We start from the raw sequence: 15476 nt of genomic DNA, 5'->3' as shown, positions 1-15476 counted from the left end.
GTTCTGATCTCTGGGGGGGAGTTGATTCCAGAGGGCCAGGGCCGCCACAGAGAAGGCTCTTCCTCTGTTTAGTCAACGGGACCCAGAGAAGGCCAACTCTGTGGGACCTTATCGGCCGCTGGGATTCGTGCTGCAGAAGACTGTTCCGGAGGTATTCTGGTCCAATGCCATGTAGGGCTTTATAGGTCATTACCAACACTTTGAATTGTGACCGGAAACTGATTGGCAGCCAATGCAAGCCACGAAGTGTTGGGGAGATGTGGGCGAATCTAGGTAACCCCACAATAGCTATTACGGCCACATTCTGCATGATCTGAAGGTCTAAACCAGAGGTCTTCACGCTTGGCAACTAAGACTTGTGGACTTCAACTCTCAGAATTCTCCAGCCAGCTGTGCTCTAAACAGACAAACTTAATTTCCTATTTTTTCCTGAAGTTTTTGCTAGGTCTCTAACCAATTGAGAACCAACTACTTTGAAATCTTTAAGTATTAGCCTAATTTTCTTCTTCCCCCCACAGCCGAAAACAAATAGTATAAGGGCTATATATTTTTGACAAGTGAATATTAATCTCTGTGATTGAACTGCAAGATTTGCTTATTATTACAAAGTTGTTATATTCTAGACATTTTCATAAATATGCATTTTTTTAAAAAAAAGAATGTAATTGTTGGCTATCTATGTCTATTCTTTAAATACTCTCATTATGCCTGTTTTTATTTTTCTGATTATTTGAAGGAGTGGTCCTTATATCCCTTGCCCTCTGCGCAGATGCAGTTATAGGAAATGTGCAAGAAAAAGCAATGAAGTTGCACAGTGGCTCAAATTCTGAAATGGTAAATCCTCATTTATTTTTGGAATGTCATTTAATTGATTGAAAAATATATGGTTGAACTGTAGGTCTTTTGTTTGAAATCGTGTTCTTAAAAATTCAGATGAAAAAAATTAGGCAAGATAATACTGATCTAAAAAAATGATTAAACAATCTTTTCTTTAAATATTTTAAATTCTTTTTCTTAAAAATGGATCAAGCAGCTTTTCAAACATTTAGCTATTCCAGATAGATTATGTATATTGATAGTATGTTATGCATTCATTAGCCTCTTTTTTTAATCTTTCAGTTAGAAAGAAGGCTGCCACTACAGCATTACTAACATTTACTATGTTAAATGTAGCAATAGCTCTTGATAGCTGGCATAGATTAATATACTGGAGTGCTGTTTTTAAATCTGTTTTCTTTATTTTTAAATCTGGTGAACAGAGAAAAGGAAGAACCTGTTGAAACAGTCAAGATGTCTCAAGATGTTTGCTCATTGACTACAATCACTTATAATTAGCCAGATTGTGGTATTAAATGTTACATTTGTAAATAGTACTGAAGCATAAGGTCCAGTGGTCACATTAGCACGGATCAGTTTCAGTACCTTTTTTTGGAACTTTTGATCTCTGATAAATCCAAATTATGGAATAGATCTATCTGTTCAAAATATGGTCAGGCTAGTCTTGGAGGCCAGACAGTGTTGGTTGGTGGGGCTGTGGGGGAGGGCCTTCTCTGTGGTGGCTCCAGCTCTCTGAAACCAGATGCCCTCTGAAGTCCATACTGCCCTCACCCTGCTGTCCTTTTTGGAAGGCTGTGAAGACCTGGCTTTGCTGGCAGGCCTGGAGCCATTGAGCAACTCAATGCCATCTTGATCCGGCCACTAAACGATATGAATGGTTTTTAATTGGGTTTTAGATTGTTTTTTTATACTGTCTACAGAGAGGGGTGGCATACAAATCTAATAAATAATAATAAAATAATAATAATAATAATGTTGTAGGCTGCCCAGAATCCGGTAGGAGTTGGGCGGCCTATAAGTGTAATTAATAATTAATGAATGTGTTCTGCTGGCGTGTTTCAACCGCCCGTAATTACAGGATAAATATTCCAGGAAGACACACACCACACGATAAAAGGAAAACCCCAAAGTTTTTATAAACAGAAAAACAGAAACAGCTCCATTTTTAAATGTCAAAGGGATTTTCTGGTACACACAAGGCACAGGTTAAATGCAATCCAATTGCTGGGAAATTGAGTCCAATTCTAAAGTCCAGAGAGTCCACACACAATCTTGAACAGCACAAAAACCACGATCTTGATGAAACAATGAATCAGATAAACTGTCACAAGGCTAAACCAGCACGCTGTTCTTTTTATCGGTAGCACTAATTACAGCAGCCCCACCCAACCACAGGTGGCCTCATTTTCTCTTGTAATAATCCTTCAGTTGTTGTCTCCTATGCATCACTCTACGCATGCGTGGATGTGTCATTAATTCTTGTTCAGAATCCAAGGATGATACAGATGATTGATCTCCTCCCTGGCTGGGAGCAAAACAGGCCTGCGGCATGTGGATGTCTTCCCCACATCCACCTCCACATTCCTTGGGGCAGGAGCTAGGCCAGAGCTAACCACAACAGAATGAAAATAACCTTTTGTACAAAATTCTAATTCAGTTTCTCAACTATTTATGTCTTACCACTAAGTTCACATTAACATTAATTTTCCACATAAAATATTTGAACTTAATATTTTAATATATATTATATATTCAGTAATATTAATTTGTTTGTTTGTTTGTTTATTATTTTTATTAATTGGATTTGTATGCGCCCCTCTCCGAGGACTCGGGGTGGCTCACACCATATCAAAGAAAACATAACAATACATCTGAATCCAATTAATGTAATTTGAAAACCTAAAATCTCTAATATAATTAAAAACATTCATTATGATTCACTCCATGAAACACGCTAAAAAAAATATATTTATTTATTTATTTTGTCAAGTACATATTGGTGGTATGCAAAGGTATAATAATATTCATACACATGATACTAGTAAAAAAGAAACATTAGGACAGGGGACGGAAGGTGCACTTATGTACGTCCCTTACTGACCTCTTAGAAATCAGGAGAGGTCAACAGTAGATAGTCTAAGGGTAAAGTTTTGGGGGTTAGGTGATGATACTGAAGAGTCTGGTAGTGAGTTCCATGCATCAACTACTCAGGTTACTAAAGTCGTATTTCCTGCAGTCAAGTTTGGTGTGTTTTACATTAAGTTTGTATCTGTTGTGTGCTCCTGTGTTGTTGTGGTTGAAAGTGACAAGAAGGACATTGTAGCAGATGATGATTTTATGGGATATGCTTAGATTGTGTTTAAGGCTGTGTTTTTTAAGATTGTGTTTTTTAGTTCTAAGCTTTCTAAGCCTAGGATTGTAAGTCTAGTTGCGTAGGGTATTCTGTTGCGAGTGAAGGAGTGGAGGGCTCTTCTGGTAAAGTATCTCTGGACATTTTCTAGAGTGTTTATGTCCGAAATGCAGTGTGGATTCCAGACAGATGAGCTGTATTCAAGGATTGGTCTGGCGAAAGTTTTGTATGCTCTAGTTAGTAGTGTGAGATCATTTTTTTTGGTAATGTATTTAGTCAGTACACATATCAGTTTTCTGATGTTCTGTCTCTGGAATGAAAACAACGTGCCCTTTAATATTGTGGCTATAGTAATACACTTTTTTTTTTACAAATATGATGTAAAATGACATATTTTGTAAGAGATGAGATTGAATAGAAGAAGCGAATAATGCATTTATTAATGCACTACCCAAAAAGTAAGCATTCATGAAGGTAATAGTAAAGATATAATGACCCATTGATTTTGATGGAGATTTAAGAATGTTATCCATTGAAACAGTGGGTCTTAAACATATCTAATTTTGATTGATTTCCCATAATGTATAGCAAGGATAACAGATCACAGTTCTTCACCAGTATACTGTAGTGAAAACCAATTTGTGTTATCCGCGGAATGTCCATAGTTCAAACTTTTGCTCCTAAACGTCTTGCCTGATTCAGATAACACACGTTCACAAATTACCTGTCTCAGGACTAAAATGGCAGCCAATGCACCTGAATATAATATAATATACCAGTAAAGGATGAAATGCCTCAATGTTACTTTTTGCATTTAGCATTTTGGGACATAGCAGATCTTCTAGTTGTAGTGAAAATGTTCAGTTCTGGAGACCTCACCTACAAAAAGATATTGACAAAATTGAACGGGTCCAAAAACGGACTACAAGAATGGTGGAAGTTCTTAAGCATAAAACGTATCAGGAAAGACTTAATGAACTCAATCTGTATAGTCTGGAGGACAGAAGGAAAAGGGGGGACATGATCAAAACATTTAAATATGTTAAAGGGTTAAATAAGGTTCAGGAGGGAAGTGTTTTTAATAGGAAAGTGAACACAAGAACAAGGGGACACAATCTGAAGTTAGTTGGGGGAAAGATCAAAAGCAACATGAGAAAATATTATTTCACTGAAAGAGTAGTAGATACTTGGAACAAATTTCCAGCAGACATGGTTGGTAAATCCACAGTAACTGAATTTAAACATGCCAGGGATAAACATATATCCATTGTAAGATAAAATACAGGAAATAGTATAAGGGCAGACTAGATGGACCATGAGGTCTTTTTCTGCCGTCAGTCTTCTATGTTTCTATGTTTCTAAAATGTAAGTCCTTTGAAAATGAGGGTTCAATATTTTTCAGAATCAAACCAGAAAATTTTCTCTAGTACCAGAACATTTCAATTTTTTGAAAATTAATATAATACGTATCTATTTTTTTTTTCTTCCTAGCATTTTCCCCACAAGTTCAGGGCCCAGTTTTTTCAAATCAACTAAATATTGAACCATTAGTTGCGACAGGGATTTACTGACAAGCGTGTCACCCAAGGCTGATTTGGTGGACTGAGAGAAAGTGAGTAGCCCAGAGTTAGTCATTTAGCTTTCACTCCTAAGGCAGGACTATAATTCACAATCTCCTGGTTTCAATCTGGTATCTAGGTAAACTAGTTCTCTAGGGCAATTCATGGCACCTATTGGATAATTCTCCCAGTGCTGATCTTATTTATCTCATTTGCTAACTGCCAAAGTATGTCTTAGTTACATGAAATGCAGATCACTTAAAATACTGTGTACTAATTTTGAGTCAAATTTAAATTATTCAGAAACATCCAGCCTAATTGTGCCAGAATTTGCTTTTACCCAGTTTGAAAAACAGGTTAAAAAAATTGTACTACCTTTGTGCAGATCCACAAAGCAAATTTGTGGCATATTTAAAACCACAAAAGTTTAAATAATTTGTTTTTGTAATTATTCCAGGTTTTGTATTCCTATTCAATAGGTTTCCTGTACATTTTATTGGGACTGACATGCACTGCTGGTCTAACTCCTGCAGTAACGTTTTGTTCAAAGGTAAATGCGTTGATTCCATTACAATTTTCATTATTGGTAAATGTAAACTTTGCATTTATGTGTTGTTGAAATACTTATTGGGCAAACTGTTTAATATACTTTTTCCATTTGTGCTGTTTATATATATATAAAATAAGAAAAATAAATTTTATTATTCATTAAGGCTGAAAGATAATTCCCTTCAACCGAACTGGGAATTATTTCTTAGCAGACACATTTAGCATTGTACAGTAATACAACAAAGCTTAAAAACTCTTACATGTAATCACCCTCATCAGAATTACTTTATATTCTTTGAAATGTCAAGCATTGTTTATAATTTAATTATTGCTTTATCCATTATTCATCAAAAATTAAATACAAACTTTGAAAGCTTTAAGCACTTTTTACTGTAGTTCAGGCAACATATTAAAGACATTTATTTCATTTTGCAATACCTCAGGGTTTGTTTAGCATTTTACTAATAAAGTTATTATTGTTTTTGCAGCACCCAGTTCAAACATACGGCTATGCATTTTTATTCTCCTTGACTGGCTATTTTGGAATCTCTTTTGTCCTGGCTTTGATTAAAATCTTCGGGGCTCTTTTAGCTGTAACAGGTATTACTGAGCTTATACATATACGGAAGAATTGAAACAGACTGTGGTTGGGTGAAATCTGTAAACTATGTAATTTCTAGATGTTTAAAGTAGGTTGCTAAAGATCTTCTACTACAGATACAAAGCATTCTACATTTGCTCTGATGCCTATTCCTTTATTCTGGATTTTTTTTAAAATTCAAATGGTAAGAGTGCAAATTAAAAATAGGCAATATTTTCATTTTGATATAGATGTCATTGGGAAAAAATCATGTAACTTCAAATTCAAATAAGAAATTCATGAAATTCTCTAACGAGCTACATATATTTTAAAAATTATACATTTAGCTGTTTAGAGGTATCTTTTATCTGACTTTTAAAAATATATATTTAGTAGAGATAGCAATAACTATCATGTGACATATCATGATGTTTTTCCACTTCCTGGACCCAGGGTGGGCGTGGCCTGCATGTGATGCATCCGGCTCTCAGGCCACCAATTTGACACCCCTTGAGCAGGGGGTTGAACTAGAAGACCTCCAAGATCCTTTCCAACCCTATTATTCTGTTACATCCTAGAATTTGGTAAAAATTAAAAATAGCAAGTGCTATTGCTAACATGTTGTAAGCCGCCCTGAGTCTAAGGAGAAGGGCGGCATAAAAATCAAACAAACAAACAAACAAAAAAACAAATAAATAAATAAATAAATAGCACTTAGACTTATATACCGCTTCACAGTTCTTTGCAGCCTTCTCTAAGAGGTTTACGGTGTCAACAAATTGCCCCCAACAATCTGGGTCCTCATTTTACAGATCACAGAAGGATGAGAGGTTGAATCAACCTTGAGCCAGTAAACTGCCAAACTGCAATGTTAACAATGATAGATGATAAAGGAATCTTCTGAAGGGGTTAAACTGGTGATATTCATCACAAAAAAAATATTCTCAACCGATTGTAAAATAACTCAGATAAAAAAAAAACAAAGTCGTTAAAATCCAAAAAAACCAAGATCAGAAAACTGTGGAAGGAACTTTGGTATATTTGTCATATAGATTCTGGACTACTTTCAACATATTGAAATTAGATTTGATTTTTGATTGGCCCGTGAATGTTTTTTTCAGGAAAAGTGGATCAGTGGCTTTTATCAGTCTTTCTTAGAACACATAAAGGATTGAGAATGATATTTTGGGTAACATTTCATTAGTTGAGACTTTCAGCTCAAACACATTAAATATATTTTTTCTAGTGTTGCCATTTTTCTTAAATAATCTTTATTGGATTTTTTTTCCTTTTTTTTCTTTTAAAAACAATATATAAAAAAGACATACAAAAACACTTAAGACAAACACAAACATAATAACAACTAAGCACTTTTACAGCTTTTCTGTAGTATTTTTATAAATATTTATACTTTACAATATTGCTGTTTTTGTTTTGACTATCACTATAATTTATACAATTCTATATTCAATTTCACTTAATATGTTTTCAATGTCTATTTCTTCCATTTGATTACATGTGTAGCTATTTAGTTATGTAGGAAAAGGAAGTACAAGCCTCTATAATTTCTTCATGCATAATCCTAATTTATAACCAAATTTGAATTTTTTAAATTTTTGTTGTAACCACTTATTTATTGATTTGATTTGATTTGATTTGATTTGATTTATATGCCGCCCCTCTCCGTAGACTCGGGGCAGCTCACAACATATAATAAAACAATTCACAACAAATCTAATAAATTAAAAAAATTTAAAAAACCCATTATTAAACCAGACATACACACAGACATGCCATACATAAATTGTATAGGAATAATGCCTCAATTCCCCCATGCCTGACGGCAGAGGTGATTTTAAGGAGTTTATGGAAGGCAAGGAGGGTGGGGGCAGTTCTAATCTCCGGGGGGAGCTGGTTCCAGAGAGTCGGGGCCGCCACAGAGAAGGCTCTTCCCCTGGGACCTGCCAGACGACATTGTTTATACCATTACCATTTCAATAGTTGTAAGATGGAAAGAACATATGCATACGATAGGCTTGTCCTTGGAGAGAAATACGATATTTCTTGTCCTTGGAGCGAAAGACGTGAACATGGTCAAGAAAGAAAGACACAATAGCTGATTTAAATCCTACACACTCTTCCATATTGTGATTTAAGTAACAACCAAAGCAGTGCATTGTATTACTGCTTCTTCTGTTTAGCATAGACTGCCTCAATAGCTGCAAACTACCAGTCTCAGCTTGTCTGGTAAGTCAAGTGGTAACAGCCACTGAAATTAGTGGTGGTTTCCTATCAGTTCAGGCACTGTGGTAGTGGCCCGCTGATGATACAGTTTTGGGACACCGCTCCAGTGCTGTCTGTGTCTTTTTTTTTTTTTGTAATTTTTGATGATTTTCCAGCTCTCTGAGCATGGGTGGTAGTAAAACCATCCTTCTGAGCCTATACAAAAGTGAAATTGCGCATGGGGACGCGCATGAGCAGAGCAAGTGCAAAATGTCACAATGAGCGCCGGTAGGAAAAGGTAAAAGGAACCCACTCTTGACTGAAATGGCATCCAAGATAAGGCTGCCAAATTTGCCAGTACAGTAGATGAATGTAATTAAACCTTCGTGTCTCCTGACCATTAAAAACATTGAATAATCAACTTTATCGTTCATAGTTATAATCTATATTCCAGTTTCTGTTCAGGCACCAGCAGCTGGATGACCTGGGACAAATCACCTTTCTCTCCTTGTATTCCCATTTTTCAATATTAAAATTACTACAAGTCCTTTGGGGTGGGGGACAGAAAGGCATTGTGGCAGAATAAAACCACAAAGTGTTGAAAGGTTGATAAGAGGTCTGTCTTACAACTACAAAATCCTGTACCAAATCTGTGAAGTAGTATAGGGTTTCCTGCCTAAGGAGGGGGTTGGACTAGAAGATCTCCAAGATCCCTTCCAACTTTGTTGTTGTTGTTGTTATATAACTGACAAACTTTCTTAGCATTATGCTAGGGGAATTCCACCGTAGATGTCTTGTTGGAATATTTAGAATATCTATTGCCTAAAGAGGTTGCTACAAGTTAATAATCAAATAGTATACCACAGTATGTGTTAGCCTTAACCACCTATCGTCTACCAGTTAATGAAATTGCTTGTCGCCATAAATAAGTTTAATTCTAAAATGAAAGCTTTCATTTTAATAATCAGTTACAATCACTTACTTTCAAGACACAGTCTTTCAATATTTTTAATTACTTTACATTCCCATTCCTTGAATCTAGTCTAGTGCCTTTTAACTGTATCAAGCTTGAACACTAGATCAATTTTCAGTAAGAATGTTTGTTGGACTGGTTAGAGCCTATGGCAATTGAAACCAAGCAATAGAATATTTAAGAAACCTCTTATTTATATTTTCTACACCGTTCTTTAAGAGGTTGTATTTCAGTTGGATTGGAATGAATGTACTGTATAACGTCCTTCTTTCTTCTTCCCTTCAGTTACAACTGGAAGAAAAGCAATGACGATTGTCCTTTCTTTTTTGTTTTTTGCAAAGCCATTCACATTCCAGTAAGTATTTCTCTTCTATCACATTTTTTTGGTGAAAATTTAATGTTTTATTCAAACATATTCATAAAAACTATACAGGTAAATAACATAATGAGAGATTTGTACTAGATCCAGGGGTGAAATGTTCCCAGTTTGCTTATGCCTGTCGGTTGTTGGAGAACCGGTTGCGAAGGGAGCGCAAGGCTCCGCCCTCCCGGATGCCAGTGGGTTCTTTTACCCACTGCGCATGCACAAAATGCTTTGCGAATGCGCAGAGTGTTAAAGAACCCATATGGCAGCATCAGGACAGGTGGGCGGAGCCTCATGCTCCCCTTGCGACCGGCTCTCCAATGACCGACAGGTACGAGCAAACTAGTCACCCCTGACTAGATCATCCTGAACATATCACCCCACAGATGTTTACTTGTTTTCATAAGAAACAGAGCAGAAATAGAAAGTATTGTACTGAAAAACAGACAGGCAACAGAGCAAATGGCTGTAGACATTTCTGCTGAAAAGCACAAATGTGGATATTAATTTATTGAAAGGGTAGCCCGGAAGGGACTCCTTGTCTAATGAGCATTAACCATTTTTTTAGAACACCTAAATAAGACTTCTCTCTTTTTTCCCCCCTTTATTCCTCTTCTCCCGCTTCCATCCCCAGCTTGTTTCTACTTTTCATTGCTGTTTCTAGTGGAACTAAGCAATGGAATATATGTATGTATCTTTTCTTTATGCATGTAGGCAGTGTTCCCTCTAATTTTGGGGGAGGCGGGTGGGCGGAAAAGTATAGTGTCTGAGCGGCAGTCCCTTTGGGACTGGGCGGCACAGAAATAATAAATAAATAAACAAACAAACAAACAAACAAATAAAAAAAACCCCACCCTGTTTTGCCTCAGAGAATTTCAAAATAATACTGTACTGTGTGTCTATAACAGTGAGCTCATAATAGGGCAACTCTATCAATATCAAAATGCCACTTAAATAGTTGAGCTAGTTTCAAACTAGATTTTGATTTTCTTTCTCTCTTCCTTACTCCCATTCTTTTTCTTTCTCTTTTCCTTCCTCTCTTTTTTCTATCTGTTTCTCTCTCTTCCTCTCTCTCTCCTTCCCTCTCACTCTTTCCCTCTCGGCTTCTGGGCAGGTTTGGAAAACTCTGAGTTGATGATGATTTTTAAGTGAGCGATTGCTCACTGCTCAGCTTAGAGGGAACTATGCATGTAGGGTGGGTTTTGTGTTTGTGAGAGAGAATGAATATTAGATAGATGCAGATTAAGGGTTAATTAACTTTTTAATTTAAATCACGGTTTATTGATTCAGTTAATGCTGATTTATTTTTGTGACACCCCCCCCCCCCTTTTTGGAATCTGCATTTGTTAGGTGAAAGGAATCTCCAGGATTGATTTAGGCTAGAATTGGTAAGCCATAGTAGTCCAGGTGAAGAAGGTGGTTTGTGTTTATTTCCTTTTTTTTCCCTGTCTGTTTTTATCTTGTGGTTGGGATTACTCAACATCCAATTCAGGGTTGTCTTCCTTGAGGTGAATGCCATATGTCTCTTTTCTTTACATGCGGATACACTTGTAAGTTCATCCATTGGTAAATATACTGTACATTGTTACACTCAAGACCTTTATTATGGTGATGTTAGAATTATTTAAGAGAACAATACAGATAAGCTATTTAGTTAGAACTTATGATGGTCATTTTCAAACCATGGGCAACAGCAAATATCTAATACTACATCATCGAACCTGCTTCTTTAATCAACGTCAGTGAGCGGGAAGTAATTCTGTCCTACGTCGTCATCTGGTTAATTTCCAAGATCAATCTGCATTCTAAATGTACAGATGAAGAACAACTAGTCTTTAAAAGCTATCTGTTTTTATGAGAATCTCGGCTAACCTGGATTTATCAAGGTATTTTAAGCCACAACACTAATTATATTACCAGAGTACCCCCGGAACCGCCTGCTACCGCACGAATCCCAGTGACCGATAAGTTCCCACAGAGTTGGCCTTCTCCGGGTCCCATTGACTAAACAATGTCGTTTGGCGGGCCCCAGGGAAAGAGCCTTCTCTGTGGCGGCCCCGGCCCTCTGGAATCAACTCCCCCCGGAGGTTAGAACTGCCCCCACCCTCCCTGTCTTTCATAAACTACTCAAGACTCACTTATACCGCCAGGCATGGGGGAGCTGAGACACCTTTCCCCCAGGCTCTTTTATATTTTGTTTTATGTTTGGTTTGAATGTGTTGTTTGGAGGGTTTTTTTTGTTGCTGTTGTTGTTTTTTTCTAAATATGATTGGGTTTTATATGTTTTTTTAATATTAGATTTGTTCTGCTATAATATTGTTTTTATTATTGTTGTGAGCTGCCCCGAGTCTTCAGAGAGGGACGGCATACAAATCTAATTTTATTATTATTATTATTATTATTATTATTATTATTATTATTATTATTATTATATCTGTCAAGGGGGTCATATGAACAGATAGGTGATGTAAACATCAATGAGCATCAAGTTGAGAGAGAGATCACTCTTCACTGCCCTCCTGACCAAAGTCATTTGTAAAGATAACAGTTGAGCTATTGTGATAATAAAAGTTTCCCCATTCCCCTAAAAATAAATACCAGAATAAAATGTATTCTCACTTGTAAATGGCGGCGCGGGGGGGGGGGAAATAAGATTGAGAAACTTTGGTTTTATTATAAAAATTATTTTATTTGAAACAGTAGAAACTGTTTTTGTTATAAAGAAGTTAAGGAAAAAGAAATGAAACATATAAGATATGTGAGATAAGATATAAGTGAATTTTTCTCCAGTTTACATTTCCTGCCACGGTTGTTAAGTGAATCGTGAAGTTGTTAAGTTAGTGGCACAGCTGTTAAGCGAATCTGGCTTCCTTATTGACTTTGCTTGTCATGAGGTCACAAATGGGGATCATGTGACCGGGGGCATTGCAACCATCATAAATCCTGATTGGTTATTTGTACCCTATGACAATCATTAAGTGTTGTACCTCATGATTCTTGACAAATGTCAAGAATACACTGAGAGCATATGCACCAAGACAAATTTCTTGTGTGTCCAATCATACTTGGCCAATAAAGAATTCTGTTCTGTTCTAAAAATATGAGTCAGTTTGCCAAGCATCAGAATTTTGATCATGCAACCTTAAGGATGCAACTTTGAAAAATGGTTGTACGTCATTGTTTTTTCTCAGTGCTGTTGTAACTTTGAATAGTTACTGTTGTGAGTGGTCCTCATCTGGCTCAGCTGGTCACAGATTTGGAGGACAAGGAGACGGATGAGTACTGGCAATGCAGGCCAGTGTTCTTGCCATCTGAGAGTGAGAGTGAAGGGGAGTTGGAGACTGGGGAACCACCAGAGACTGTAGAGCCCCTGTACTGTAGAGACTGTAGACAATTATGGTATTGTCTAACTCAGAGGATGATGGGGACTTTGAGGATCAGGACCCCCTGTTAGATGCAAGAGTAAGGAGGATGAGATTTAGGCATGAATATCTCACAAGAAGGAGTTCTTAGCATTAATATAGATCTATGGGACATTTGGACATACCTTGACAGTATATAAGGACAGGCTGATGAGAAAAGGGGTGTGGCAAACAACGTTCCCCATTATGGAGCATGGTGCCTCGGAGCTGAGAAACTTCTGCTTCTACGGTCTTTGATTCCTGCCTGCTGCATGAACTGTTTAAACTCTCTGGACTATGAGTTTAGTTAAAAACCAAAGACACATCATTAGTGGAGATTTATGATTCTAACTGGCCGGCATCCCAGACTTTCTTTATCTACTGCTAATTAAAGAAACGCAGCCAGCATGGGATTCCTTGCGTTAACTCTTATATTGCAGAAATTATGTTATAAATAAACTTTGCTTATGTGTACTTCTGAACCAACGTGTGTATGGATCATTATTTCTGATAATTGATTCTGACGGACGGAACAATTACTAAATGAATTGTTGTAAGTCGAGAACTATCTGTATAATCTATAACTCATTTCACTTCTACAGCAGCTGTTTTGTTTTCAGTATGAATCTTAACATATTAATGTACAGTTGCTAATGTGATTCTTTTTCTTTCACCCACTCCTCTTAGGTACGTCTGGTCAGGTTTATTAGTTATCCTTGGCATATTTCTCAATGTTTACAGCAAGAATATGGATAAAATCAGATTGCCTTCACTGCGCCGTCTCTGGAATAAATCTCTGGAAGATAGAACGACAAGGACGTTATCCCAAACAGTATAGAACTGGCTTGTGCCATGTTTTGGCACTGGACTGTTTGCTTCTGTTCTTTCCTTGAAATAGTCTGCAGCCGAATCACTTTCCGAAGGGAAGGATGTTAAAAAGCCAAAGGCATTGAAGGCGCTTTTGTCTACTAGCAGAGGACTGGAGGTCAGCTTGTCTGCAAAACTTCGTTTGAGCACTTGGATTCCCTTCTTGGGAGGGGTTGGTTGAATGATGTGATTGGACAAGGAACATGAAAAAAAAAATAATTCTTGGGAAAGCTGCTATTGAAATTGTCTCTGGGTGGACCACTTGAGAGAATGAGTTATGTGATTAATTTGGGCATTTTAATTGTATAAAAGGTGCTTTGGCAGTGGCTGAAATCAGTGGACCTTGTTTTATTGTTGGAATGTGTTTATTTAAATGTCATGTCTTAATTGATACAAATCAAAACTCGATCGATAAAAGTGAAAATGTACACCTCCAAGATTGAGATCATTATATCATTCTTTTTCTTTTTAATTAATAAAATCTATCCCAGATTGTTTTTAAAACCTTTGTTTTCCTTGTTTTACCACTGTGGATTTCTTCTGAGAAAAACTTAAGGGCTTTTTAGAGAAGAGAGCAATTTTCTATCTATGCATTTCCTATCATATAACTGATTCTTTTATACAATTATCTTTCAACTAATGGTAACAAATACAAGCTGCACAAATGTTCTGAGCTGAAATTAAGTGTTCCAAGCTTGAAATAAAACTGAAGCATGCTGAGACTTCTCTTTCAAGATTAAGACAATGCAAAATTGGTCCAGCCTTAAAACAAAAACTTGGCTACTTTCAATTGTCATATGATGAATATTCTGATTAAATGTTCTATTTAAATATTTAAGTTTTGTTCTGATTAAACATTGTAATGGAATGTTTTAAGGAGGATCATTTGGTTCTGAGCTTGGAGAAAAAAGACTTCTAATTTTATTCACACACACACACCCCTCCTTATGAACAAGTATTCAGAAAGATTTGATCTAGCCGGCCAACTTGCATCATTCCACAAAATACTGTTTCTTGCTACTTCTGCATATTGAAATGAAAGAAAAGGAAACTGGGAAAATAGCTAAAGAATAACAGATGAATTATTTTGTACATTTTTTTGATATTGTAATTAAGTTATAAATTTGATCATTCTGTGGTTTTCTGTACTGTGTATTTTTTTAAAAGCAGATGCTAAAATACTGTGCCACACTAATTTTATAACTAAATAAATTGTGCACATGAGTGTATGCTTGCATATCTTACATACATCATTTTGTTTTTGTAATATGAAGATCCAAGACATTTTGTGCAATGTTAGTGAATTGCATCCTTGCAATGGAATCCGTCTGTTTGAAGAGATGGTCAGAAGATCTCAAGCAAAATCTTCTATCCTAAGCAGCTGAATATTCCATTTAGGGCAATGTTTCTCAACTAGTGGGGTGTGCCATCCTGGGGGGAGACGAGGAGCGATGCCAGGGGGCGTGTGTGACCCCAGGGAACTTGCGTGGTCCCTCTCAATTGATTCCCCTGGACAGGGAGTTTTTTCCCAGTTACATGCTGCTCCAAGCCTGGAAGAGAGGCTGGGCAGGCTGCATGGATTCTTGTTCTTGGTGGGTGGCGAGGTAGCATGAACAGCGTGGTGAACCTGCTGCTGTACAAGGAGCATCCTATGCCACTGTGCAAAAGCTTTGAACAACACCCTAAAGCAGGGGTCCCCAAACTTTTTACACAGGGGGCCAGTTCACTGTCCCTCAGACTGTTGGAGGGCCGGACTATTAAAAAAACGTGTGC

The 15476-nt window shown here is 36.9% G+C and overlaps 1 protein-coding gene across 2 annotated transcripts in view; it reads left to right on the top strand.

Moving 5' to 3' along the window:
- SLC35B3 (solute carrier family 35 member B3) overlaps positions 1 to 14947 on the top strand; it is a 34303-nt gene extending 19356 nt beyond the window's left edge. For both annotated transcript variants that reach the window (XM_070747229.1, XM_070747230.1), the window contains 5 exons: positions 737 to 834; positions 5204 to 5296; positions 5784 to 5895; positions 9357 to 9426; positions 13524 to 14947. In XM_070747229.1, coding sequence (XP_070603330.1) covers positions 737 to 834; positions 5204 to 5296; positions 5784 to 5895; positions 9357 to 9426; positions 13524 to 13674 — 524 coding nt within the window. In that variant the 3' untranslated portion in view covers positions 13675 to 14947. The remainder of the gene's footprint in view (positions 1 to 736; positions 835 to 5203; positions 5297 to 5783; positions 5896 to 9356; positions 9427 to 13523) is intronic.
- Positions 14948 to 15476: the final 529 nt, after the last annotated feature.

The sequence above is a fragment of the Erythrolamprus reginae genome, chromosome 3, assembly GCF_031021105.1.
Source record: "Erythrolamprus reginae isolate rEryReg1 chromosome 3, rEryReg1.hap1, whole genome shotgun sequence".
Taxonomy (NCBI): Eukaryota; Metazoa; Chordata; class Lepidosauria; order Squamata; family Dipsadidae; genus Erythrolamprus; species Erythrolamprus reginae.
This window is presented reverse-complemented; position numbering and strand designations above follow the sequence as displayed.